At 41.7% G+C, this 27,325-nt stretch overlaps 1 protein-coding gene across 1 annotated transcript in view; it reads right to left on the reverse strand.

The window, feature by feature from the left end:
- Positions 1–27,325, reverse strand: part of lamc1 (laminin, gamma 1) — a 91,350-nt gene that overhangs the window by 52,834 nt on the left and 11,191 nt on the right. The window contains exons 2-3 of the mRNA XM_088350593.1: positions 16,998–17,302; positions 2,538–2,668 (exon numbers count right to left, since the gene is read on the reverse strand). Of these exons, the coding sequence (XP_088206719.1) occupies positions 2,538–2,668; positions 16,998–17,302 (436 nt within the window). The remainder of the gene's footprint in view (positions 1–2,537; positions 2,669–16,997; positions 17,303–27,325) is intronic.

The following is a 27,325-nucleotide window of genomic DNA, read 5'->3' on the forward strand; positions in this document are numbered from 1 at the left end:
CCCCCGAAAAATGTTTGTCCCCATTAACCGCGATAATCGAGGTCCCACTGTATTCATCTATCTCTATCTGGTGGGCCGCTAGGGTCTCAAACTTGAAATATCGTTTTAATGTAGACCGTCCAGCCACTAGTGTCTCACACAATTCTATGGGAAACACTTAAGTCTATGGCGCCACCAACAGTATGGAGGACACATCCTGCCATATGGAGAAATAGATGGAGAAAAAAGGAAATCGCTGCAAATATAACCCATAGAAACAAACCAACACATCAAGAAATTGCATCCAAACATATGAAATCTATGCATATTTATCATGCATGTTTGTTGTGTATTTTTTTCATGTCACTTGTTTATTTTAGTGGCAATATTTTTGTGTATTTTGATTCTATTTTTTCAAGTATTTTGTCACAACAAAATCTTAGTCAAATGAGAGGGCGGCCCACTTTCCTGAGCTTTCCACCGATTGGCTACAGCTAACAAGCTTAGCCAGTTTGACCCACCCCCTCATTTAAATAGCATTTTGTTGAGACAAAATACGACAAAATTAAAAGATAAATAGCAAAATACACAAATACTGAAATAGCAAAATATGACAAAATGCATGACAAGATAAAAAAGAAAAACATGCGTAAATAAGTAAATGATAAAATAACAAAATAGACAAAAACAGAAAGCACGACAAAATATGTGACAAAATACTAAAATATATGACAAAATACAGAACAAAATAAATAGCAAACACAAGAAAAATACACAACAAAAATATGCAGACACAATAAATACTAAGTGACAAAACCCACACAAATTCAAGACATAATGCACGACAAAATACACAAATACCAAATAACAAAATAAATGCCCAAATATGACAAAATGCATGACAAGATAAAAAAGAAAAACATGCGTGGATAAATAAATGATAAAATTTCAAAATAGACAAAAACAAAAGAAAGCACAACAAAATATGTGACAAAATACTTGACAAAATAAATAGCACAAACAACATAAATCACAAAACACGTGACAAAATATTGAAATACACAAATGACAAAAGCAACAAAATAAACAACAAAAATATGAGGACAAAATAAATACTAAGTGACAAAATACACACAAAATACGAGACATAATACGCGACAAAATATTAGGATAAATAAATGAGAGCTCATGACAAAAAAAATAAATAAATGACAAAGAATACACAACTAAATAAAGGACAAATGACAAATATGTACTACGTGAAAAAATACACACAAATTACGTGACATAATATGCAGGGATGTGATTTGACCGAAGTGAAATGATCTGAAAATTAGGCGGGGGTCTGGGGGCCGCGGGCACCCAGCTAGGTCCAGGGCAGTGCCCTGGTGGGGGGACAAGTCGGGCGAAGCCCCCCGGAGCACATGGGTTTTCCGTGTTTTTAAGTACTTTCAATGCACTCAGATGACAAAGAAATAGACAAAACAACAGCATCAATTTTCAATATATTTTGAACTATCCCATATAAAATGACAGTTTAAGTCAACTCAAAATCAGTCACATTAAAAAACATTGGACTGCCTTTGCTTTTAAAAACTATCACTGAGAATATCATCATATCTAACTCATGTGATTACTAAATTAACACATAAATCATGTTGAAGAGTTCAAATTTCATGAAGAAATAATTGTATCATGACCAAATGAAAAGTAACTCATATTAGAACATACCACAAATGTCTTTGTTATAGCAGAAGATGTTATCTATAAATGAAAGTACTGTAGTGGGTTGTACATAATTCACCCACGGAACCATTGTTTAGTTAGCGAGTTCCTAGGGGGACTCTTAATTCGGCCGGCTACAGCCACTCTCGTGTTTGTTTTGTTATTGCCGGTTTAAATGTCATTAAAGCAGCTTTCGTTGGCACCTTTGTTTGACACTCCGCCTACGACTCCCGTCTCTGCTCGCTACATTGGATCACGTCGGGGTCACCAACATTTGTAGATAATTCCTTCTCTAACCAGTCCGATCGAAACTTGTTTTTTACGATCTTAGCAATTTCTTTAACTCGCGGAGCATCTTTGCGTTCGATCTCGGACATCTTTCTTTAAACACTCGGCAAAAACGTGTGAGAAATGAACAATGGCATACTCCTATGCCTTTATAACAAGCGCGTTTATTGGTCAACACAGAGACTTCAACCAATCGCAAGTATGTTTCATTTCAGTTACGGAAACACTAAAATGGAATGCTGTCGAGACGAAATCGTTTTTTTTACCAATTAAAAAATCGGAAATTTTAAAATTTTATTTTTGGAGATAAAAAAAGCGGAATTCCGCGAATAAGCGGAAAAATCACATCCCTGAATATGTGAGAAAATAAATAATGAAATAAATGAAAAAATAAATAACAAAGGACAAAAAAAACGTGACAAAATATGAGACAAAGTATGTGAGAAAATACGCAAAAAACGAATACAGAGACTGCATCGATCTCATCTATTCCGGACGCATCTACCGATGCGTTCAAAGACAGCGGGTCGTGGGAGCGCCCTTACCTGCCGCCCACGGCAAAGTCGGAGATGGCGTAGTAGTAGGACTTGAGCACTTTGGGGTCGTTGAAAACTTCGTCCCCGAAGGTGTTCAGCCGGTTCAAGGTCACCCGGATGTCGGTCGCCGTCACCCAATCCTGCCGACCAGGAAAAAGAAATAAGCGCTCGAATCCCGACTACATCATTATCAAACATGTCCAAAACTCGACATCGAGTTACATTTTGCTGAGTTTCCGGCAATGCAAAAAAAAAATGTCACTTTTGAATGAATTGACTCATTGAGTATTGCAAAGGTTGTACGGCCTACAAACGTCGTTTGTTCTTACAATTCTTTCACAAGATGTCCGTTTCTTTTTATTTCCTGATATATTTTGTCGCATAATATTAACATTAGGGGGCAGCACGGCGGCGCAGTGGTTAGCGCTTGTGCGGCACAGTTCATGTCATGGGAACCTGTCGTGGGTTCAAATCCAGCTCCAGACTTCCTGTGCGGAGTTTGTATGTTCTCCCCGTGCTTGCGTGGGTTTCCTCCGGGCATTCCGGTTTCCTCCCACGTTCCAAAAACATGCATTTCAGGTGAATTGGCCGCTCCAAATTGTCCCTAGGTGTGAATGAGTTGTCTGTCCCTGTGTGCCCTGCGATTGGCTGGCAACCAGTTCAGGGTGTCCCCTGCCCACTGCCCGATGATTGCTGGGATGGGCTCCAGCACCCCCGCGACCCTACTGAGGATAAGCGGTGTAGCTAATGAGATGAGATGAGATATTAACATTTTTGGGGGCTTATTTAGTCGTTTGCACGATAGACAACTGTATTTAATCACATTTTTTAGTGGAAGTACAATGTTGGCAACAAGATTCACTAGATATCATTGGAAATTATTTGAATGCAACAAAAATCTTTTCTTCTTTTTCCCTGTTTTTTTTTCTCCTTTTTTTTAAATTCCTTTTTTAAAAAAAAACCCTCATTGTGTTTATTTTTTCCTAGCTGTTACTTTTTTCTTCTCTATTAACTTTTTTCCTTTATTTTGGTCTTTCTTTTCTTCTGGCTTTTTTCCTGCTCTTTTTTCTCTTTTTGTTTCTTCTTTTCTCAGCTTTTCACTACTTTTTCATTTTGGTATTTTTTTCTTTTTTGCTCTATTTCCCCCCCTCCTGCATAATTTTACATAATATAGAAAGAAGCAAAAATAACTAGAAGAGCCGTTTGGGACCCGAAAGAGCCGGTTCTTTTTAATGAGCCCAGCCGAAGAAGCCGGTTCTCGAAAAACTCTACTGACTTTACTCAACTTTGTTCTACTTCGACTTCAAAATACCGCATTTAGAACACAACGTCAGGGGAACCCGTGTATTTTGACCTTCATGCACTGTAACTTTGACTTAATTCGCTTCTTAATTAGCAATTTCGAGTCCACATTTTTGTGAGCTGGATAAATTTTCTTGTGCGCAGAAAAGCTCTGGGCGGTGCGCAATTGCGCACACATGCACCTTAAGGGGAACATTGATCCTCAGCCATTTTTTGGGGTCGACATCTTTTCCGTCTCAGACGTGAAGGACGTCGGATAACGCCCGGGAGCTTATCTGCGTCTCCGGGGGAGGACCAGGACCAACGCAGCTGCTAAAACTAAGATAAGCAATTGGGAGGACTTCCCTGCTCTTATCAATCCCTTTCCGATCTAGCGGTACATTCAAGAAGGATTACTATTTGAGAGAAAGTACCAATAAGTGTCCAACCTCCCTTGCAATACGACAATTTTTGTCACTTTCAATACTGGATTCCCCCGGAGCAGCTGAGCAGCACCCATAGCCCGAGTTGGTCAGAGCTGGTTTAAGTGGCAAACTTAAAACAGCTAACAGGAGAAACGAATAAAAAGGCCGGGAAAGGATCGTACTAGCAAATTCAATTAAGAATAACATCAGCAGCATGCGGCAAGCCATAGACTGGTGTCGAGTGGTAAACACGCATGGCTAGAGAAGGAGACCGTGAGGAAAAAGCATCAATAGAATAGAACGGTTGTTACACAGAGTATGTATAAATGGGACGAGCTACCTAGACAAATCCTTCTGGAGTAGTAGGATGGCCATTAAATAGATATAGAGAGATAGATAGAGATAGAGAGATATATAGAGAGATATCTTCGGTGTTTTTTCTTCCCGTTTTGACAACTACACTGTGGATTATGGGTTTTAACGCACAAGAAATGCGTGTATTCAAGGAATTTCAACTCCTTGCCCTGAAGAATTCTCGTGCTGGCGTGATGAAGGGACCTATCGTGGAAGAACAGCCGGAGCTAGCGAAGCGGCTAGCGGCGTTATAAGTCTTCGGTACCATCCGTAATCATGGTAAATGCGAACTCACGACCAAATAAGATCATCGAGTGCTGGTGGAAAACATCGAAGTGCACAGGGAGCGCAGTTGCCGTGTTTTGCGGAAACGTGGCTCACGTTTAGCATTCCGGACGCTAACGTGTAGCCACCCGGAGCTACCCGGAGCAATCCGGCTTCAACACCACTAAACAGAGACACGAAAGCCGGGGGGAATCGGAGAGGAGGCGGACTTGCTAACACGAGGTGGTGTATCCCTGGATTTTCACAAAGAAAAGTTTTCCATCTGCCGCAGGGATGTCGAATTTTTGGACTGGCGTGACGTCATCCACTTTGTACAAGCACCCCTAGGGCATCATGTTCATCTGTTAATAAACAACAGGGTAGACTGCTGGAAGTGTGAATTTCCCTACGGGGATGAATAAAGTATCTATCTATCTATCTATCTAGAGATGGATAGATATATAGAGAGATAGAGATAAATGGATAGATACTTTATTCATCCCCCGAAATTCCCACTTCTAGCAGTATCCTTGTGTTGAAAAATAAAATAAAAGATATACAATACAAAAATACCCATTACAAAGTGTTGATATAGAGTATTTAAATAGTGCTACGGAAAATACACATTGTCATAAGAATAGGGTAATATGCAAATGTGCGGGTGGGGTTTAATGTGGGCTTTTACTCCCCTGGGTGGAGTTAAAGAGCCTCATGGCATGAGGAAGGAATGATCTCCTCAGTCTGTCCGTAAATATGTCAATGTGCGATTTCAAAAACATTTGTATGAGCTAGTACGTGTAATTTTGATTATTATTTGTATCAATAAAGATTTTGTGAATTAAATGGAGGTTGCTACTTGAAACTTGAGTTTTAATTTACCCATGTTTCATGGATATTATGGAGAATTCTAAAGCAATGTTTTTTTAAATTTCCCTTTTGAGTGCTCGACGATACCGAGCGATACTTTTGCTACTTTTCAGAGAAAAATGCGTTTTTCTCTGAAACAGGTGATCAATTGTTGTCATCCAGTGGCATTTCATGCTAAACGGGACTTCAAGTATTGGTGACTTTAATTTTTGATTCTTTATATGATAGACTTTAAAATCAAGTCAAACATTTAACATTGGGTTAAAAAAATGGCAAAAGCTCCAGAACAAAGGCAACATTTTGATATTATTCTTGTATCTTGTATCTCGTTTTAACTTCTGAGTCTTGACATGCCTGTGAATCAAGACTGCTGATTACGTTGAGATTTTAAAAAGGCCATGGTAAAAAAGCTTATGTGTGTTTAAGAAATAGCATAAAAGTCAGGTTAACTTGTTTCAAGTCAGGTGGAGACTCAGATTGACTAACTCATGTTATGATAAGAGCCAATCAAACATGGGTTTTTCTAAAAAGCATGCTAAAGCAGTGTTCATTTTACCTCTGAAAGGTGATGGGTCCCGGGGACTCGCATGCTCAAAAATCTATGGGTCCCAACAGAGATCTATGGGTCCCCAAAAATTTTGTGTTATCGAGGTTGAAATCGTAAATCGGCGACAAATATATAATATAAATCTATATAGTCATTCAGTTTTAATCATCAAATTATGAATTCAATTTCTGCATTAAATTATTGTTGGTAATATACCGATTAAAGGGATAACCACAAACCTGTCTTTTTTTTATTTTCTCCTTTAATACTTCTTTTTTCTTAACTTCTTTATACAACATAATTCGTAATATCAATCATCAAAGCAAGTGAGCCGTTTGAGAGCCGGCTCTTTTTAACGAGTTGAGCCAAAAAAGAAGGTTCTCTAAAAAAAGACGGACTTCCTTTCACTACGCAACGAGATCTTGTTGGCCGAGATCGGCGTGCAGACGAAAACTCGAACCGCGAGACCAAAACAACAATGGCGGATCTGCCTGACGAAAAGTTTGGAGTGCAGTAAATCTTTGTTAAAAAAAAAAAAGGAATCGGGTAATAATGACAATTTTGTGGCGAAAAGGTTGCGTCCCGGGGACGCACGTTGATTTGAGACGATGCGTCCCCAGCAAAAATCATGCGTCTAGGACGCAGGGACGCGGGCAAACGAGAACACTGCTAAAGTGGAAAGCTGAGTTAGCATAACATTACAGTGGAACCTCGGTTTTCGAACGCCTCTCAGTTCGGACAAATCGGTGTTCGACCAAAAATTTGGAGAAATTCTTGCTTCGCTGTTCGGTCAAAAAATCGGAGTTCGAACGCTGGTACGCTAGGGCGCGATGCTGAGCGGCGTACGGGTGTTTTAGCCCCTAATTATGCCCCCGAAGAAGGTTGTTCGCACAACTATTGCCTTTAAGAAAGACATAATAGCGAAATATGAAAGAGGTGTACGAATTTCCGATCTCGTTAGTGAATACAGCATGGCTAAATCTACTATCAGTACGATAGTAAAGAATAAGGAGGCTGTGAAATCGAGTGATGCGGCTAAGGAAGTTAGCGCTATTAGCAAGCAACTGCCGCTAGTTTTGGAGGAGGTTGAAAAACTTTTGATGATTTTTCTCTCCCCACCGTCCACCACAAAGGTAAGAAATCCTATTCATAATCCTTTTTTAAATTTTTACACATTCATGTTAGCGTCATCTTACGTACGGAAGATGACGCTAACGCGAACGTACGATTAGCCTGGGTTAGCTTTGTTTACGTAAAACATTCAGGGTGTTTGAATGGAGCTCGCTTTCCAGTGAAACGCTAGTCACTTTTTGTGGGGACCCGGGTGCTAAATGACGTGTAAACGACCCGATTTTTTTATTTTTACACCTTCATGTTAGCGTAATCTTTCGTACGGAAGATTACGCTAACGCGAACATACGATTAGCCTGGGTTAGCTTTATCTTTACGTGCATGGTAAGCGTTCAGGGTGTTGGAACGGATTAAAATGATTTTACATTACTTTTAATGGCAAAAACGATTTTCGGTGATCGACCAAATCGGTTTTCGAACAGGGTTCTGGAACGGATTATGGTCGAGAACCCAGGTTCCACTGTAGTTCGTCCGTCTCTGGCTCATTTCATTCGTGCGTGTCACCTTGATGGGGGGCTTTCAACTTTGTTTGCTCACAATTTGCAGGGGACAAAGGCAGCAGCCCGGAGCCCCCCTCCGGCCCCCCACCCCCAGTCTTTCTTTCTCGTGAGGCTTCATTTCCTGCAGCAAACACGACGGCCTTTGTTGCCTCGCCGTCACGCCCCCTTGTCCATCGTTGAGCGGGGGGGGGGGTCTTTAACGAGTGGGAAGTGGGCGTGGCCGCAAGGACGGCTATCGACGCTAGCTCGAGCAGCGGCAGCTGCTCTGAAACTTCCCGGGAAGGAACCAGAAAAAAAAAAAAAAACGGTTCCGCCGGCCCCGCCACAGCTGCTACGCTATCAATCAGAAGGTCTTCTGGAAGCATCCTTCAGCCTCCGTTGCAAATTTCGTCACCATTTTGGTTTTACATCGAACAGAAGAACAAAAAGCAAAATGATATATGTTCTCGAGCAGGGTTGGGTAGGGTTACTTTAACTGGATTACTTTTATTTTTGGATTACGCCAATGCCAAATATGCTAATAAAAGACAAAAGACACTAAATAAGAATAAAATGACTCATTTTATGTTTTGCCAGAGATCAAAGAGCTCAAAGCCAGGAGAGAAAGCTTACCACGTCTTGTGAGTCAACAATTTATTCATATTTAGTTTCTTTTGTCTTTTATTAGCATATTTGGTATTGGAGTCAATCAAAAGTAATTGAAAGTAATCAAGTTAAAGTAATTATACCCAACCCTGGTAGGTAGGTAGGTAGGTAGGTAGCAGGGTTGGGTAGGGTTACTTTAATTTAATTACTTTCAATTACTTTTGGATTACTTCAATACCAAATATGCTAATAAAAGACAAAAGAAACTAAATATAAATAAAATGACTCAATTTTGTGCAGGCTAGGGGAGTAACGGAACACACGGAACGGCAAAAATGATGTCGGCAAGCTGTTTGGATTGATTTTCATTTTGTTTCTGTCGCATTTGATGTTCGTTTTGCCGGAGATCAAAGAGATCAAAGCCAGGAGAGAAAGCTTACCACGTGTTGTGAGTCATTTGATTCATATTTAGTTTCTTTTGTCTTTTATTAGCATATTTGGTATTGGAGTCATCCAAAAGTAATTGAAAGTAATCCAGTTAAAGTAACCCTACCCAACCCTGTTCTCAAGTGTGGACAAAAAAAAATCTTGAAAAAGTTGTGGCACGGCAGTTGAATGATTTTATATCCGAGAACAGTCTTTTTGAATCTATGCAATCAGGATTCAGGTCTAACCACTCTACCGTTTTCCGATGCAGGTTCTTCCAATGACAATTAAGCACTGGGAAACGATCCCTTCACTTTCTGTATGGTTCATAACAGATGTCCATAATTGATACGTAATACTTCCACTTTTTATAGTGCCAGATGACGTGAAAACGCCCAGAAAGCCTGCAGGTCCATGTGAAGGGTTTCAAATTTCTACAGTAGCTTTTGTTGGGGATGGGAATGAGTGGAGAGGTGTTGTAAAAGGATAGTGGGATTTTCGGACGTGTTCTCAGGGATGGGCAGGGCACCCGTATGATGCAGCAGGGGTAAACCAGCTGTCTGGCCCTGCTGTTAAATGTTTGACTTGATTTTACAGTCTAAAATATAAAGAATCAAAAATTAAGAACGTTTTAAACGATACCAGCCACAGATACTTGAGGACAAGCCCCATTTGGTCACCCGTTTCAGAGAAAGACACATTTTTTGTATGAAAAAGTAGCAAAAGTATCAACGCTCGGTATCGTCGATTACTTAAAAGGGAAATTTTTAAAAATGTTTTGTTGGTGACAAGAAAGAGTGGAGAGGTGTTGTGAAAGGATAGTGGGCTGTAGGACGCGTTCTCAGGAATGGGCAGGGCACCTGTATGATGCAGCAGGGGTAAACCAGCTGTCAAGCGCTCTTCTTGGGACCAAGAGGTTGCAGGTTCGATTCCCGGCTCCTCTGTGTTATATGTCAAAGTGTCCTGGGCAAGACACTGAATGCCTAATACCCCAGTTGCCTTGCATGGTTTATGCTGCTATCAGTATGTGAGTGTGTGTGTGTGTGAAGTGTGAAGCGCATAGGGAGGTCTTGACTTGAGAAGCGCTATATAAATTTAAGATTGTGAACCATGTAAAGGGTGTAAAATTTCTACTGAAACACATGTAGTCTGTGAGTAATGGCCAGACAAACAAACATGACTTCCTCTTAGTGGCCAAACAAAGGGGCAGACGACGCTCTGTGGAACATTGTCGTACAAACTAATGTCTACCGCCGTCAATCACGGGGGAAAAAAAAAAAACGCAATGGCAAAATAAATTGACTTTTTATTTATTTATTTAGTTAGTTTCTGTGTATTTGACATTCCGGTATGTCGGATGTGCAGGATTTTGCTTGTCGTACTTTGGACATTTACCGTAAATTCTGGATTATAAGCCGCTACTTTTTCCCCAAACTTTCAACCCTGCGGCTTATTCAGTGATGCGGCCAATTTATGTCATTATTCTAACGGCCGCCAGCGGCGCTAGAGTACAAAAGGTAAGATTTAGACCGGTGGAATATATGCGGCGAGGAAGACTGCAACTTTACTAAAACTGGCCGCATGCCAAAGGCAACTTTTTCGCAAATCTGCCAGTGGATCCTGACAGCGTGGGGCAGCATCAAAAAAATCCACCATCACCAACGGGTTCCGAAAAGCCGGTCTGCTGCGTGACGGAGAGGAGGGCACAGAATCAGGAGTGGATGAAAGTTCCAGCGACAATGAGCGCGTGTCCGGCTGCGGGAGCGTGGGACGCCGTCTATATGACAAAGTTTCTTTCCGACACTGAAGAAGACGACTTTGATGGCTTCAGTTCTAAGGAGGAAGATGAGGACGGTTTACGGTGATTTTTACAAGTACGGTATGTTTTTTTAACAGACCCGTTTACTGTATTGCGAGCGTGTTGCTAGCGTGGATGAAAGATATATTATTATTATTAAAGCTTTGAAAACTCTCTTGGTGTACCGTTTTTCTTTGTAAATATGTGCAACCATGTATAATATGAATTTGCAAATGTATATTTTTGTAATGTATTTATTTATATTTATTTTGGACACTTATTCCGATATGTCTTGCACTGGCCAATTAAAAAGAAGGGGCGTAACAAACGCGGGGTGACTGGAAGTGGGGACCGGTAAAGGTGAGTGTTTGTGGACACTGCGGACAATAGTGGATATATATTTTACCCACCCTTACCTTTGGAATTATACACTTTTTTCTTCGGATTACTTTCAACGGGACCCCGACTCTGCCGGTCTGCATCAAACCTTAAGTACCGGTATCATTTTCCATTCATTTTGCCAGCTGTGATTTTTGGACTGTGTACTTTAAAGAAGGACGTTCAAACCAAACCAAAATTAATTTTCAATCGCGGGACTTAAAGTCCGGTCTTTTAGTGTGGGCGCATGCGGCTTATATACAGGTGCGGCTTGTGTAAGTACAAAATCGGTTTTCCTCTTAAAATGTGGTGGGTGCGGCTTATAATCAGGTGCGCTCTATAGTCCGGAATTTACGGTAGATAGGTGCCACACAAATACATGTGCGAGGAGGGGGCTTTGGCGCAGGTTCTATTTAAAAGCAGTTGACTCCCGATGACAAGCGCCATAAAACATTCGTCGAGGACGGAAACGTCCCGGTCGTCCCATTGAAAGGACGGGCGGCGTTTTGATTGACGGCGGCTGGAAAGGGAAAGGACCAAATGGGCGACGCCATTTCTCAGCGAGGGGCCCGACAGGCGTTCAGCTGACACCGACGCGCGCGCTCAAAATAAGCGGACGGACGGCATGGCGTCACCGCTACAGAGTTGCAAATCGTCCCAAATCGGTGACTTTGTAGCGCCAAGGGAAAACATATTGACGTTATCTTCTGATGATAAGCATTTCTGTGTTATTTATTATACACAGATTTTACAGTTTGGCAAACTTGACACGGGAGTAAAACGATCCAGGGTGTTACCAGAGTACTCGACGACGTAATCGATACAATTCTAAAAATGATTTCAAGTGTCCGTCCGCTATTCTGGGGAATTGCGTCGAGGCAGTGAAGGGTTTATTGTAACTGGTCTTGCGTAAAGTCAAGCGAAGCCATGGAGGACCAACCCTGACATCTTTAGAAATAATGGAAAAATACATAAATAGCTAGGATTATATGCAATATAACTAAATTGTCAAGTCATGTTTATTTGTGACGCCCTTAATCACAAAGAGTCTCAAAGGGCTGCACAGACTACAAATTATTGCAAACCACAGACTACTATGACAGCATCCCCTGATCTAAAACCTACACGAGGGCAAGGAAAAACTCAAAAACCTCAAGTCAAGTCAAGTCCTGTTTATTTTTTGACGCCCTTAATCACAAGGAGTCTCAAAGGGCTGCACAGACCACAGATTATTGCAAACCACGGACTAATACCACACTATTCCCTGATCTAAAACCTACATGAGGGCAAGGAAAAACTCAAAAACCTCAAGTCAAGTCGAGTCCTGTTTATTTTTTGACGCCCCTTAATCACAAAGAGTCTCAAAGGGCTGCACAGATCAAAGACTATTTTAAACTACAGACTATTATGACAGCATCCCCTGATCTAAAACCATGAGGGAAAATAATCCACAGATATTGTCGACATAAAATACAAGTTATTCATATGCTATAGAATAGAAGTGTGTTTTAAGCCTAGATTGAAACAGATCCGCTGAGGTTGCAGATCGAATCTCAGGGGGAAGAGCATTCCACAGGGCCGGGGCCCGAATGGAGAACCCTCTCGAACCTGTGGATCTCTTCCTGGCTCTTGGGATCACGAGTAGACCAGCATTTTCAGAGCGAAGGCTCCGGACCGGAACGTAGGGGGAAATTAAATCTGAAAGATATGAGGGAGCAAGTCCAGGCATGATTTTGTATACGACCAACACAACCTTAAAATCACATCTTAAGCTAACAGGGAGCCAAGGCAGGTTAGCTAAAATCGGGGTCATGTGATCAAACATTCTTGTCTTAGTTAAAAGCCTCTCTGCAGCATTTTGTACCAGCTGAAGGCTCTTGATGTTGGACTTCAGGAGACCGGAGAGTAGTGCATTACAGTCATCGAGATGGGAAGAAACAAACACGTGAATTATAATCTCCGCATCCAACTGAGGCGACATAGGGCGAATTTTAGCAATGTGGCGAAGATGGAAAAAAGCTTTTCTAGTAATATTCTTAATGTGTGTTTGAAAGGACAGATCGGGGTCAAATATGACACCCAAATTTTTGACTGAGTCACTCCAGGTGATATTACATTTGTCAATGTTCAGAGCCGTTTTTGAGATCAAGTCACGGCATTTAGATGGACCAATAACTAGCATTTCGGTCTTTTCAGAGTTAAGGCGCAAGAAGTTGAGTGACATCCATTCTTTGATCTCAGTGAGGCAGGCCTCCAAATTTCCACAGTTTAATGTGGCAGATTCCTCCATCGGAAGATCTAGTTGAGTGTCGTCTGCGTAGCAATGGAAACTGATATTATACTTGTGAATAATACCACTTTATGGAAGCATGTCAATGCTGAAAAGGAGGGGGCCAAGTACTGAACCCTGCAGAACACCACATGTAATTATGAAGGGCTCCGATGTCATTTCGCCATATTTAACACACTGCGTCCTATCTGAGAGGTAGGATCTGAACCATAAGAGGACGGTTCCTGAGAGACTATTCCATTTTTCCAAAGGCAGCACTAGGGTGCAGCAGCAGCAACAGTGATGAACACAACGATAAATAATGTGATACGTCAATACATGACCCCAACACACTATTAATATACATTTCGTCATAAATTTCATGCATTTTGTCGAGTATTTGGCCATAGATTTTGTTGTACATTCTGTTATGAAATTTGTGTTTATGCTGTGTTCTTTAATGGATATTGTTGTGTATTAGTGTGTATTTTGTCATGGATTTTGTGTATTAGGTCAGGTATTTGGTCCATAGAGTTTGTCGTAGATTCTGTTATGAAGTTTGTGTTCATGTTGTGTAGATTTTGTCGTGGATTTTGTATGTATAGGTGTGTACTTGGGTAGATATCTTGTGCGTATTTTGTTAAAGGTTTTGTGTGTAAAGTGTCGATATCGTCATGGATATCGTCATGTATTTTGTCGTGTACTATGTTACAAAAAAATGCTATTCCAACGAGGGGGCGGGTCAAACTGTCTGAGCTTTTCACCTATTGGTCGATCGGAGAGTGCACCAGCTATACTTTGCACATTCTTATATTCCGACCTATATATTTGATCATTTTATACGCCAACGTTTATATTTTTATATGCATAATTATTTCTTTTCGTATTGTGCCGTATTTAAGTCTTTTCATTGGTGCTGTATGTTGTGCATATTGCATAGTTGACGAAAAGGTTGAAATTGAGTGCACCGGTTGTTACTGACTTATGATGCAAATGGACTTGTTTTTGTATTTCTCCATGGGCGACCATTTTGAAAGTCAGAAATGTACGCAGGGACTTTACTGGACTAGAACTTTTGATTCGAGTACTATCTCCTGCGTTATTATAGTGTCATGTTCACCATGTTGTTCCGGTAAGCGGGAAACCGTGTTAGCACAGAAACTTCCATGGAGGAGTAAGGGGATCCGGGGGGTTACCCGAGTACTCGACTACTGTATGTCATCGAGCCGACGGGCCTAAAAATATTTTTTACTAGCCGTCCTCGCTATTATTAGCGATTGTGTCGACCACTGATATAAACTATTAATAATGTCACTTTTTCCACAGCTAATTTTTCCCCACTGCCAAATGAAGATTCTAAAAAAATATTAGACAAGCCACAAAAAGCCTAAACATGGCATTTGAATTTATTTGGAGTCAAATAAGTGTCAGGTGGCAACCAGCAGCCAATAAGATGTCCCCTCACCGTGTCTCAACCAATCAATGGAAAGCATATTTCAGAATGGCTGAATAGTATTTTCAGATTTGCCAAAAGGGAAGCTTGATTTACACAGCTGATACTAGCAATCATGGCTAGCAGCAACCCATAGTGGCTAGAGGAGAAAACCATGGAAAAAAAAAAACCAACAGATGCCTGAATGACAAGACTTAGTGATTGCATTTTATATAGCGCTTTTACAATGTTCTCCACACTTACTCATTCACACACACACCCTGATAGAGAGTCAGCTTACTTATCATGGGTATTAGGGGTTTCACCGTTTTGCCCAAATGAACCAAGGAGGAGCCGGGAATAGGAATTACAACTCCTCGATCCCAAGACGACCAGTTTACCTCCTGAGCTACGGATTATCATGATATATTTTCAAGCCTATTTACAACAAAACAGTCATGTTCTTTGTGCCTTTATCTCTTTGTTTCCTTATCCTCACTGTAAAATGTGGACCTGGAGTTGTCCAATTTCGTTGTCACAATATATCCCACAATAAAGGCATATTCTATTCTATATATTTTGGGAGATTTTGTAGTTTTCACAGATAATGCATATTCTGTAATTTGCTATAAACTGTTGTAGTAAATGAAATGATCTGCATTTCTATAGCGCTTTTCAAGTCAATGACTTCCCAAAGCGCTTTACAATGTGCTCCACATTTCCCAATAGCGGCCTTGCAGCCACGTAGCCTGCTTACTGGGGGTATTAGGGGTTCAGTGTCTTACCCAAGGACACTTCGACATGTAACACGGACGAGCCGGGATTCGAACTGGGATCCCTTGATCCCAAGACGAGCGCTCTACCTCCTGAGGTACTGCCGCCCCAAGTTTACTGTAGTAAACTACGAGAGATTTGTAGTATTTGCCAACACTGTATATTAATCTATTTTTCGGATGATTTTTTTTATTTTATTAATATTTTTAAATAATAACACAAAAATTAGAATGCAGATTTGAGATGAAGGGTTGAGGAGTATGTTAGGAGTGACAAGATTGGATAGATTGAGAAATGAAATTGTGAGAGACAGAACTGGAGTAGTAGTGGAACTGAGCAAGCATATGGATAAACGAGTACTCGGTTGGTTTGAGGAGAGAATGTTGAACAGGATCTACAGAGCAGGAGTAAATGAAAGGAGACCAAGAAGAAGGCCGCCATTGACGTGGATGGATGGTGTTATGAATGCACTGCGGGAAAGAGGTCTAAAGCTCTTGTTGGTGATAGGAATGAGTGGAGAGGTGTTGTAAAACGATAGTGGGATGTTTGGGCACGTTCTAAGGGATGGGCAGGGCACCTCTATGATGCGGCAGGGGTAAACCAGCGAAAGCTGTCGGGCCCTGCTGTTGAAGAGAAGAGTGTGTTGTGTCACCCTGACCCGAGTGACACGGCCGCTTTCTGGTGTCCCGTTTTCATCCGGAGGGACTAAAGCATGACCGACTTGGGTGCCGAGGTGCTTAACTTGTTTGGGTTGGCCATGGTCCAAAAATTTTTGTGAATGTTTTTTTTTTCTCTCCCCTTCACTTTTTTTTTCTTTGTATGTTTGTCTTGCAGTTGGTCACCTCTCACGAGAGATATGACGTCGGTGGGTAGAGAGAAAAAGAGAGAGAGAAAGAGAGCGAAAGAGAGAGAGAGAAAGAGAGAGAGAGAAAGAGAGAGGGAGAAAGAGCGAGAGAGAAAGAGAGATAGATAGATGCAGAGGAAGAGTGATAGATGGATAGATAGATAGATATAGATATTGATTCAAGCAATGAAAACTATCTGAAGAGCCTCTTGAGAGCCATAAAAAGCTTTTTTCTTTTTGTGAGCCGAGCCGAAACAGCCAGTTCTTGAAAAATAAACTAAAACTATTGCGGCAACACTGACGTCGTCACATAGGTAAGAAAGGTGGCAGATCTCAATAGTCTAACTAAGGAAATGACTATCGTCTCTTTATATTTTAACATCTTGTGCCTCTCTAGTCGACCTCCCCCCTTTCCCTCCCTCCTGGCCAGCTCACAAGCATCGACTTAAAACACAGCGCCAGGGGAACCCCTGTTGTTGTCATTTAAGCCTAATTCGCTACCGAGTTTGCAATTCGAAGCCCCGATTTTTACGCGCCGGATAGCCGTTTCTGTGCATGGAGAAGCCCCGGGAAGCGAGCACGCGCAAGACTCACCTGCAGCACGGGGCTCCGGTCGAAATTGTAGGCGCTGGGCCTTCCCTCCAGGGTGGAGAAGGCCACGTTTCCGCCGGTGAGCGGCGAAATGTCGCTGAAGTCGTCGGTGCAGAGGGCCCGGCGCTCGTCTTCGCCGCTCCGGATGAAGCCCCGGTTGACTTTGCCGTAAGTTTTCTCGCAGGAGCCGCTGTAGAAGGCGTACGGCGTCCATTCCCCGTCCTCCCCGTCGCGTTTGTAGATGGCGAAACTCTCCGGCCGGCTGGTGTGGAACTTCAGCCGCACGTAGGTGATGTCGAAGGACTTGCCTGAGGAAGAAAAGGCGACGGTGAAGCCGTGGTTTGAATGAAAACTGAATAGTGTGGCGAGTTGGCTCAGGTGTGAAACTACTTTCACTCAACAGTGAACACATTGAAACGTGAAAATCTTTTTTCTATATAATTTGTGAATAAATGTGTTTTATTTAGAATAGATACTGTAGATCCCTTGTTATCCGTGATTATACTACGTAAGGTAGGTGAATGAATGAATGAATGACAACTATTTCGAACATTAAAATAAAAAAACAAAATAATGTTACATAATACAGGGATCAGAATGGAGATTTTCATTTTCAGCCAACAGCATTTATCTTATTTGCTATGTGAAAATTGCACTAGAATGAATTAAATCCAACAAAACAGAAACCATGTATTTTTTTCAGTTTTAAGATGTTTAAAACAATTGGGGGATTACAATGTTACAACCATCACCATTGTTGTTGTGTTTTGATGATGAAGATGGACCTTGTATTTAGCTACTAATCAACAATATATATGAAAATATATACATTAATAACCATTCATCATTAATTTGAAAATAGAATGCACAAACTGAACATGCTTAAAGAAAATACATGTCAGTCTGTGACAGTCTTCTTCAGCCATGACCACTTAAATTTATTCTTGATTCCTTTATCAATCTCGGAGACAAAAGCCTCGTCTTCTTTTCTTAGTATTTTCATATTTAATTTTTCAAACACTCATTTCACCGTTTGAAAAGACCGGAAGGAGCGCCATGTTTGAGAAAGCCAATGCTCTGAACAAAAGCTCCGCTGATTGGTTATCAGCGAACCTATCGACCAATGGTAGGAGTCGATCTATTTGTTGTGTGTTATAGATCTAATGCGCTGCGCTTCTTTTTGCCGATTTTTCTCGCGATTTCTAACTGCTAACTTGGGGTGATGAAACAGTCACGTATCATACCTCACCCCCCCAAAATATTTTCTCATCGAATTTAGACGATTTACGGGAATGACCTTTGGGGTTCAAAAACAGCGGAAATCCGCGGAAAATTCTGATCCCTGATAATATGTTCGAAAAGGGGTAGTAAGAAGCAGACACTTATTTTCCCTACCCCTTCATCTTCCTTATTAATTACATTTTACAGATATATCAGACACAAGAGGAGCTAACAAAATCTCACGAATATACACATTACATAGGTCAGATAACAATAATTATAATAATAATAATAATAATAATAATAATAGTCACATATTTTATACACTAATCTTTGTAGTACCCATCTGTTAACGTTATAATCCTACTAGTCACTAAATATTGTGATATCAATGATGATAACAACAATAGCAATAATAACAGTTATGATATAATAATGTAACAATAACAACAAGGTTAACGATAGTTGCAAACGCAATATATCCGATCTCTAGTATGACTAATACCCCATTTTCTTCATCTCTGTATTCCGCCAGGAATGTTTTCTTGTATTTAAATTTGAACAAGTGAATAGTTAATCTCATCTTGTAAATTTTGACTCCACACACAGACACACACATACTTTTCCTGGTGGTTCTCACCTTTGAGATTATAAAATTACGACAGCCCCTTAAATTATAATCCCTCTTTCCGAATGAATCATTTTTGGATGTTTTCTGGCACTATGTTTTTGTTGACCTTAAACGGCAGTTGTGCAGTAAAACATTTGACTAAATCATCCAATTTTAATCATTTGGACTGCAGGAATCAAATACGAGTATGATCTCGATATCCTACCCTGTGTATGGTTCTAATTGCACGTTTTTGGAGAGAATTTCATGGAATTTTCAAGGATTTCAAGCACCCTCGAGGCAACATTTTCTCCTAGAGGCAGGTGGAAAGAAAGGGTTGATGTGGGAGGGGGGTCATATACTTGTAACAAAGGGCCACATACCTGCCAGTGTGTGCAAGCCTGCGCATGCATCAAGAATGCACTATGTCAACAATGAGATTGGGGGAGGGGGGCGCCATTGTGGCCAATCTCAGCCGGGGCCTCAGCGGGGGAAAAAACTCATAAAAGGCGTCATCCTTTCGCAACGGAAACCGGGAAGACATTGAACGCATCGCTTGTTGTCGTGTCTACGCCTGTCGAGTCATGCGGAGGGGGGCGATCACAATGGCCTTGTCCTTCAACTGCTGTGACTAAAAGATTGGAGTTGAGGAGCCGGGGGGAAGGTTGCAGCAAGACAAGCCCCGACGAGAGCTTTCCTTCCTGAAGTGAGCAGCGGGGGGTCCTCCCTCGTTTGGCCGGACCAAAATGGAGGACCGGAAAATAAAAATGACAGAAATGATCACCGTCTTAAACCGTTACCCTAAATGTTGGACGACTGGGTGCACAAATTTAAGGAAGAAACTCAACTTTGTTTTTGTACAAGCCAAAACAGATTACTTGAAGGCTTAAATGCGAAATGAACTGCATTTCTATAGCGCTTTTCAAGTCACTGAAGACCTCCCAAAGCGCTTTACAATCTGCTTCACACTATCCCATTCACACACACAGACATTAAATAATACACACAGTCCCTTTAAGGCTTGATATTTGCGACTCCGTTTGATCTGGTCATGTAAATTGTTCCAAAGTTTGACTCCGCACACAGACACACACATACTTTTCCTGGTGGTTCTCACCTTTGGGATTTTGAATTTGTGTTTTGGTTTTCCCGATCCATTATTGGAACTAGAGGTAAGATAGGGCCTAAAAAAATCCGGTCTAGCCCGGGCCGCAGGTATGCAACACTAACCCTGTCACGGTTGCCATGGTGCCCAATTGGCCCCGCCCGTATGGTGCCAGCTGCAGCTTGTTGACAGATTGGCCCCCTGTCAGTATTTAAACTCTGTCCTGTCAGTGCCCTTTTGTTGGTCCGTCTGCAAATCTGTTTTTACGTGCAAGCCCTTTTCGCCTGTTCCGTTTTTTGCTCCTGTTGGTCTCCCGCTCTGTTTTGATCTCAACCACGTCTGCTCTCCCGTACCGGATAACGATCCGTTTTTTAACGCGACCACGTCTACTCCCCTATCCTGGCTTTCGACTTGTTTCCGATCCCGACCACGTTTTTTGCTCTCCTGTCCCAGCTACTGACTCGCCCTGGAAGATCCACTTTCGCATTCAGAGCGACCTGCTTTCCGCGTCCAGCAGTCGCCGGATCGTGAGCGCAACCCTTTCTCTTCCTTCAATAAAACTTGTGGTTACAACAGTGGGTTCTGTTTCCGTTCTGGTCCTGACAAACCCGACCAATTAACTTCGGCGCCGCGCGTAATTCGGAGGCAAAGTGTGCGTTGGGGTTGGCCCACAAATCAAGTGTGCACTTGGAAATGCAGCAGAGGAGCAAATATTAGACTTAAGATGTGAAAAAGAAAAAAAGGGAAACTAATCAATTATAAATATCTACTGATTAAAATTTAATAACGTGATAACATTTTTTGTCATATCGCCAAGGCCTAAATAGAAGTAGGCGACAACACAATAGATAGATAGATACATAGATAGATACTTTATCCATCTCCGTAGGGAAATTCACAGTTCCAGCACTATCCTTGTGTTGAGGAAAAAAGAATAAAGATAGATAGATAGATAGATAGATAGATAGATAGAGAGATAGGATAGATAGATAGATAGATAGATAGATAGATAGATAGAGAGAGAGAGAGAATACAAAAATACCCAATATAACTTTTTACTAGTCTTTAAATAGTGCTACAGAAAATACACACTGTCATAAAAATAGGGTAATATGCAAATGTGGGGGTGGGCTTTCATGTGGGCTTTTTCTCCCCCGGGTGGTGTTAAACAGCCTCATGACATGAAGAAGAAATGATCTCCTCAGTCTGTCACTCATGTCGCTCATTTAAATAAATATATATGATCTGATTATTTGACTCATTGTTGCAATAGTCGATGAATAGGTAGCTAAAATAAAAAAAGTTGTTATTACTGTGTTATTGCCGTGTTATTACAGTTAGCTTGGCCAAAGCGGACCAGATAAATGGGTCGGCTGCCAAGACCAAGACAAACATGGTCAACCACAAAGATGGAGGACCAAATAAGAAAAATGTCCGAAAAAAATCACTATAATGACTGGGTTACTACCAGGGCTGCAACTCATGATTATTTTAATAATCGATTGATCGAATTTTGAGAAAACACATTTTTTGGGACGGATGAAAAAAATAGAGCACAAAACAACAGAATAATACGTAATATTATATAAAACAATAAGAAGTACAAGTATTTGTCAATTAACAATAAATATATAGAAATCTATGTGATACAATTAGGGCCCGGTCACACAGCCGTTTGAGTCTGAATCACGGGTAAAATTTTGCGGGGTTTTTTTGCCCGTGGTTGCCCGCGATGGAAAATGCGCAAAATTGGCCAACCCGCTGTTCATCGGTGGTATGCCCGCAAAACAGACGCCGGCGACTGTTACGCTTCCTCATCGCGTCATTTCCGCGTCATTTTCTCGTGTGGACCACGGGTATAAAAGCTGCCGAGCCGGCGTTATGCCGAGAAATGCATCCTTGCCGAGATTTGCATCCCCTCGCTACTACAACCACTTTTACCTCGTTTTATCTCACTTTTAGGGAATTTAATGGCGAACATATAACCAAAACCACTTTGTCTTGCATTTGTTGGGAATGTAATACAACTTAAACCATTCCGTCTTTGTATTTGTTGTGAATGTAATCGAACGGTAATGCACGCCGTATACAAATCACTTTTGAGCAGGTAACATGTTTATTTTGCCTTTTTCTATTCAAATCGCTCGTATTGAAACTGTTATGCACTCTACCGTAAAGCTTGTTTCTGCATAATAAGCTTTACGGTAGAGTGCATAACAGTTCTCAGCATTTGATTTTGGGGTGAAATCTTTGAATTTGATAAACATTCCCAAAGTGCAAATGATAGATAGATAGATAGATAGATAGATAGATAGATAGATAGATAGATAGATACTTTATTCATCCCCTAAGGGAAATTCACATTTCCAGCAGCATCCCTGAGCTGAGAACAATACAATAATAAAGCCAAAAGAAAACAATATACAAATACCCAGTGTGACGTGCAAATGCCCACTTTAGCATGTTATATAGATTAACTAAATAGTGCTACACAGAACACATAATGCAGTAAGATCCAATGTAGGTGGTGTGGTTTAATGTGGGCCTTTACTCTGCCGGGTGGAGTTAAAGAGCCTCATGGCATGAGGAAGAAAAGATCTCTTCAGTCTGTCCGTAGTACAAGACAGTGACAGCAGTCTGTCACTGAAACTGCTCTTCTGTCCGGAGATAATGCTGTGAAGCGGATGCGATGGATTGTCCATGATTGACCTCAGCTTTTTCAGTGCCTGTCTCTCAGCTGCTGTTGTTAGGCTGTCCAGCTCTTTGCCCACAACAGAGCTCGCTTTCCTAGCCAGTTTATTGAGACGAGAGGCATCCTTCTTCTTGACGCTGCCTCCCCAACACGCTGCCGCATAGAAGAGGGCGCTTGCCACTACTGTCTCATAGAATATTTTCAGGAGCTTTTTGCAGATGTTGAAGGAGGCCAGCCTTCTGAGGAAGTAAAGTCGGCTTTGCCCTTTGATATATGATATGCCTAAGAATCTACCCCTTGCGTTGAGATAAATATGTCATCATTATTTTCTTTATTGCATCACATATTTTATCAATTTATTTTCATATTTTTCTCTGTATTTTTGTAGTGTTTGATGTAAGATGCTTTTTGGGGCGGCAGTGGCTCAGGAGGTAGAGTCTTGGGATCAAGAGATCGCAGTTCGAATCCCGGCTCCTCCTTGTTACATGTCGAAGTGTCCTTGGGTAAGACACTGAACCCCTAATGCCCCCAATAAGCAGGTTAGCGCCTTACATGGCTGCACAGCCGCGATTGGGAAATGTGAAGCACACTGCAAAGCGCTTTGGGAAGTCTTGACTTGAAAAGCACTATATAGATGCAGATCATTTCATTTCTTCATTTCATAAAAACAGGCTCAAGGCGCCCCCTTTCCGACTAAGGTGGTACTACAACCCTACATCTTCACAAGTTTCAATGGATTTGTTTTCATATATTTAACGTGCTTAGTGGCTCACAAAGTGCTTAATCTGACGACTCAACGATTTGGATCGATTTGTTGTTGCAGCCCTAGTTACTACCGTCGGATTAAAAAAACAACTCTAAACGGCCACTTGTCTGCGAGAGAACGCCGGACGCCTCGGGCGACCGGATCGGTCGCGCTCGGGCGCCTTCCGTTCGACCAAAGGAAGAAATTGTGAATTCCGGGCGGGACGGTGGTGCATTGGAGTGCAGGCGGGGGCGGGAAAGATCCCCGTGACCTCATTTTGCATTCCGCAAAAATCAAAGGCGGCTTTCAGGCTCGGCGTGGGCGGGTCAAAGGTCGGCCCCGCCCCCACGCATGACGTCACACACATTCTTTGTGACGGCCATCTTTGTTCGATACGAGATGGAGTCGGTCGCGCCGGTGTAGATATCAGTGCGCTAATTAAAGAGACCACCAAAGAAGACAACCCATATGGCAGGAACAGACAGCTCGTTATGGATCCCGACGGGGGGCCGATAACCCCCCGGGGGTCATTTTTGAAGTTTTAAGACGGAAAGAAATTGTTTTCCCTAGTACCTTGAAGACCCGCCTTCTCACCGCATCCTGTATCGTCCATTTAAAGGCAGGGTAAAGGAGAATATTTTCTCATTTAAGTAGATAGATACTTTATAGAATAGAATAGAATATACCTTTATTGTCATTGTTACAACATGGGTTGAATATATTGTGACAACGAAATTGGACGTGGCACTCTAGGTCCACATTTTACAGTGAGGATAAGAAAACAGAGATAAAGGAACAAAGAAGATGTTTGTACTGTCCTTGTTGCATAGGCTTCGTTTTCCACCGGAGGGGGGTGTTTGAGGGAGTGAGGGACAGACAGAGATGGCCGGATCCAACTAGATGTTTGATCTTACTGTACACACGGTCCAGTGTTTTTTCCCTAATTGCTCAGTCCACCTATTGAATGGATTTGGGAAGTACGGTCCTTAAGCATGCCCGATTAAAGTCGCCGGCAACGATAAAAGCTCCGTCGGGGTGTGCAAGCTGCTGTTTATTGATAGCAGCGGGCAGGAGATTTAGCGCTATGCTAACGTTAGCATCCGGTGGAACGAAAACAGCAACCACAATGACCACAGTTAGCCCTCTATGAGGTTTAATGTGGGCTTTTACTCCCCCGGGTGGGGTTAAAGAGCCTCATGGCAGGAGGAAGAATTGATCTCTTCAGTCTGTCCGTAAAACAAGACTGACAGCAGTCGGTCGCTGAAGCTGCTCTTCTAAGTATGCCCGAATGTTAAATGGACTGCATCTATATATATATATATATATATATATATATATATATATATAGCACTTCTCAAGTCACTGAAGACCTACCAAAGAGCTTTACAATGTACTTCACACACACCAATAGCAAGGTGTGACGCGCAAGGCGCCTACCAGCTTATCAGGGGCCAGGAATCAAAAACTTGCGACCTCTTGGTCCCTAGACGATTGCTCTACTTCCTGGTTTAATGAACCCTGTCATTTTTTCACACCGCGCCTATCGGCTTTCATCTTCCGTGGGGCAAAGCTAAATAAATTGTCCCTAGTTGTGAATGAGCGAGCGAATTGTCCGTCCCTGTGTGCGCTGCAACTGGCTGGCAACCAGTTCAGGGTATCCCCTGCCCACTGCCTGAAGACAGCTGGGATGGGCTCCAGCACCCCTGTGACCCTACTGAGGATAAGCAGTGCAGATAATGGATGGAGCAAAGCCGTTCAGGCCACAGAACGAGGGGTAGATGGCAACTAAAAGTCCAAAAACATACAATGTACATCACTGCAGTTTTTCTTTGGCGTAGAATGAAAATGGTGAAAGTAAGAAGTGGCCTGCTTCAAGTGGGGTTTAACTAATAACCCAAACTCCAAGAAGGATTCAAAAAGAAGCCTATAATTCACCTTTTTTCCATAGTTTGGCCAGTGGTGCGCCATTTAGAAACAACGGACGAACCCCTTGTGTTCGTTTTCATATTAATAAAACACAGAACAAATATTTTGGGCAATATCAATGTTTTTTTTGGATTCTAATAACTATGAAGCAAACAGCATAGTCAAACAAAGAAAAAAGCAATGTAACAAAAATACAAATAGAACAATGTAAACCGGTAATTCTATTAAACAACTGTTTCACAACAAAAGTCACGAAAGTCACACTTCAAAACAAAAACAAATACTGTATAACAAATTCCAACAAAACAACTAAAATACCCTCCATAGGACAATATTTTGGAATTGAGAAAAGTTCCAATGTATCTTTTAACCCACTCCGAGTTAAATGGGAAGTATCAACCTCCAGGACAATAGTATTGTTCCAATCCAAGCGTTCCCTTGGTACAGATCACATGTGTCAAACTCATGGCCCGAGGGTCAAATGTGGCCCGCCACATCCTTTTATGTGGCCCGCGAGAGCTTAAAATGCATCTTATAATTACCGTATTTTCCGCACTATAGGGCGCACCGGGTTATAGGGCGCACCCCCAAAAAATAGCTTTTGGTCCTATATCTTCCATACATAAGGCGCACCGGATTATAAGGCGCTACAATGGGAACGTGGACAAAACAGTCGGATGATTCAGTCCAACCGATTACCCCCTTAACATTCCCAAAGCTTGCAAAGAAGCAAATACGTGTCGTTGACACGTGCGGATGCAGTGTCCGTACGATGTCACTCAAATGCATCGTTCCATCATTCGGAAGGTTAAAGTCTTGGGATTCAAGAAATGCCAACCATTCCTTAGTTTCTATTTTCTTTTTCGCTCGCAACTTTACTGTGCATATGACAATAAACACTTGGAATTGAGTTTAATTTAAAGATAGACTCATCACAGAAACATCGAAATCACTCTGAAACAAGATACTGGGAAAATATATAGCCGGAGTAGCTCACCGAAGTCGTCGTGTTCAATAATAATGTGCAACTATGGTCCTCTTATATCCGTGAGTGTAGTAAATCCAGGAGAGTAAAATATATACAAATACAGAATGGTAAATCATGTTTACTCTATGCCGTAGACAACCAAACTTGCTATTCACATTCATCTTTTTCGGCCAATTGCAGGCTTTGTTTCGCCCCTTTAGCCTATGCGGGCCTGTAAATGATAAAAAGGATCCCCCCCCTTTACCTCTGAATAAGTTTAGCCAATAGTGATCGATTCAAATGATGATTGATTGGCTGGGAAATCAAACGCCGGCATATGTATCCCAGCATACACCGCGGACCACATCGCCTACGAGGAAAAATCGAGTCGGCGGCTGCTTGCCTTTGTTGCAACTTAATATTGATCCATATATAAGGCGCACTGTATTATAAGGCGCATGGTCAGCTTTTGAAAAAAATAAAGGCTTTTAGGTGCGCCTTATAGTGCGGAAAATACGGTAATAAGTTCAGAGTGCTTTCCCACAATCCCTGTCGCCTACCATATCCATGTGACGACTCAGCGTAATTACATGGCAGTGTTTTTACATCAATGTCAAATATTTAAATTGAAAAACAAATTATCCATGTCGAGGGGGGCGCGGGCATGTTTGACTTTGGGGAAGTTTTTGTTGTTTTTGTTTTGACTTTCCTGGAATCAAGTGCAATTGCACACCCACTACTGTAGGGGGCAGCAGCATTCTCAGTGGCTAAGTGTTTTGTTAAATTCAGCCTCCACATAGTGCGTTAAGCACAAAATATGAGCATGAGAGGATTTTTACCTTCCATAGCCAAAATGGGGGCCTGAGCACAAATAATTGAAAATAAATGCATTACACTGATTTGGCCCGCGGTAAAACTTTGACACCTCTGGTATAGATGGATAGATACCAGAGAGAGAGAGAGAGAGAGAGAGAGAGAGAAAGAGAGAGAGAGATAGATACCATAAAGAGAGAGAGAGAGATAGATACCAGAGAGAGAGAGAGAGATAGATACCAGAGAGAGAGA

Source organism: Urocampus carinirostris, chromosome 1 (assembly GCF_059441175.1).
Source record: "Urocampus carinirostris isolate Australia breed hairy pipefish chromosome 1, RoL_Ucar_1.0, whole genome shotgun sequence".
Classification (NCBI taxonomy): domain Eukaryota; kingdom Metazoa; phylum Chordata; class Actinopteri; order Syngnathiformes; family Syngnathidae; genus Urocampus; species Urocampus carinirostris.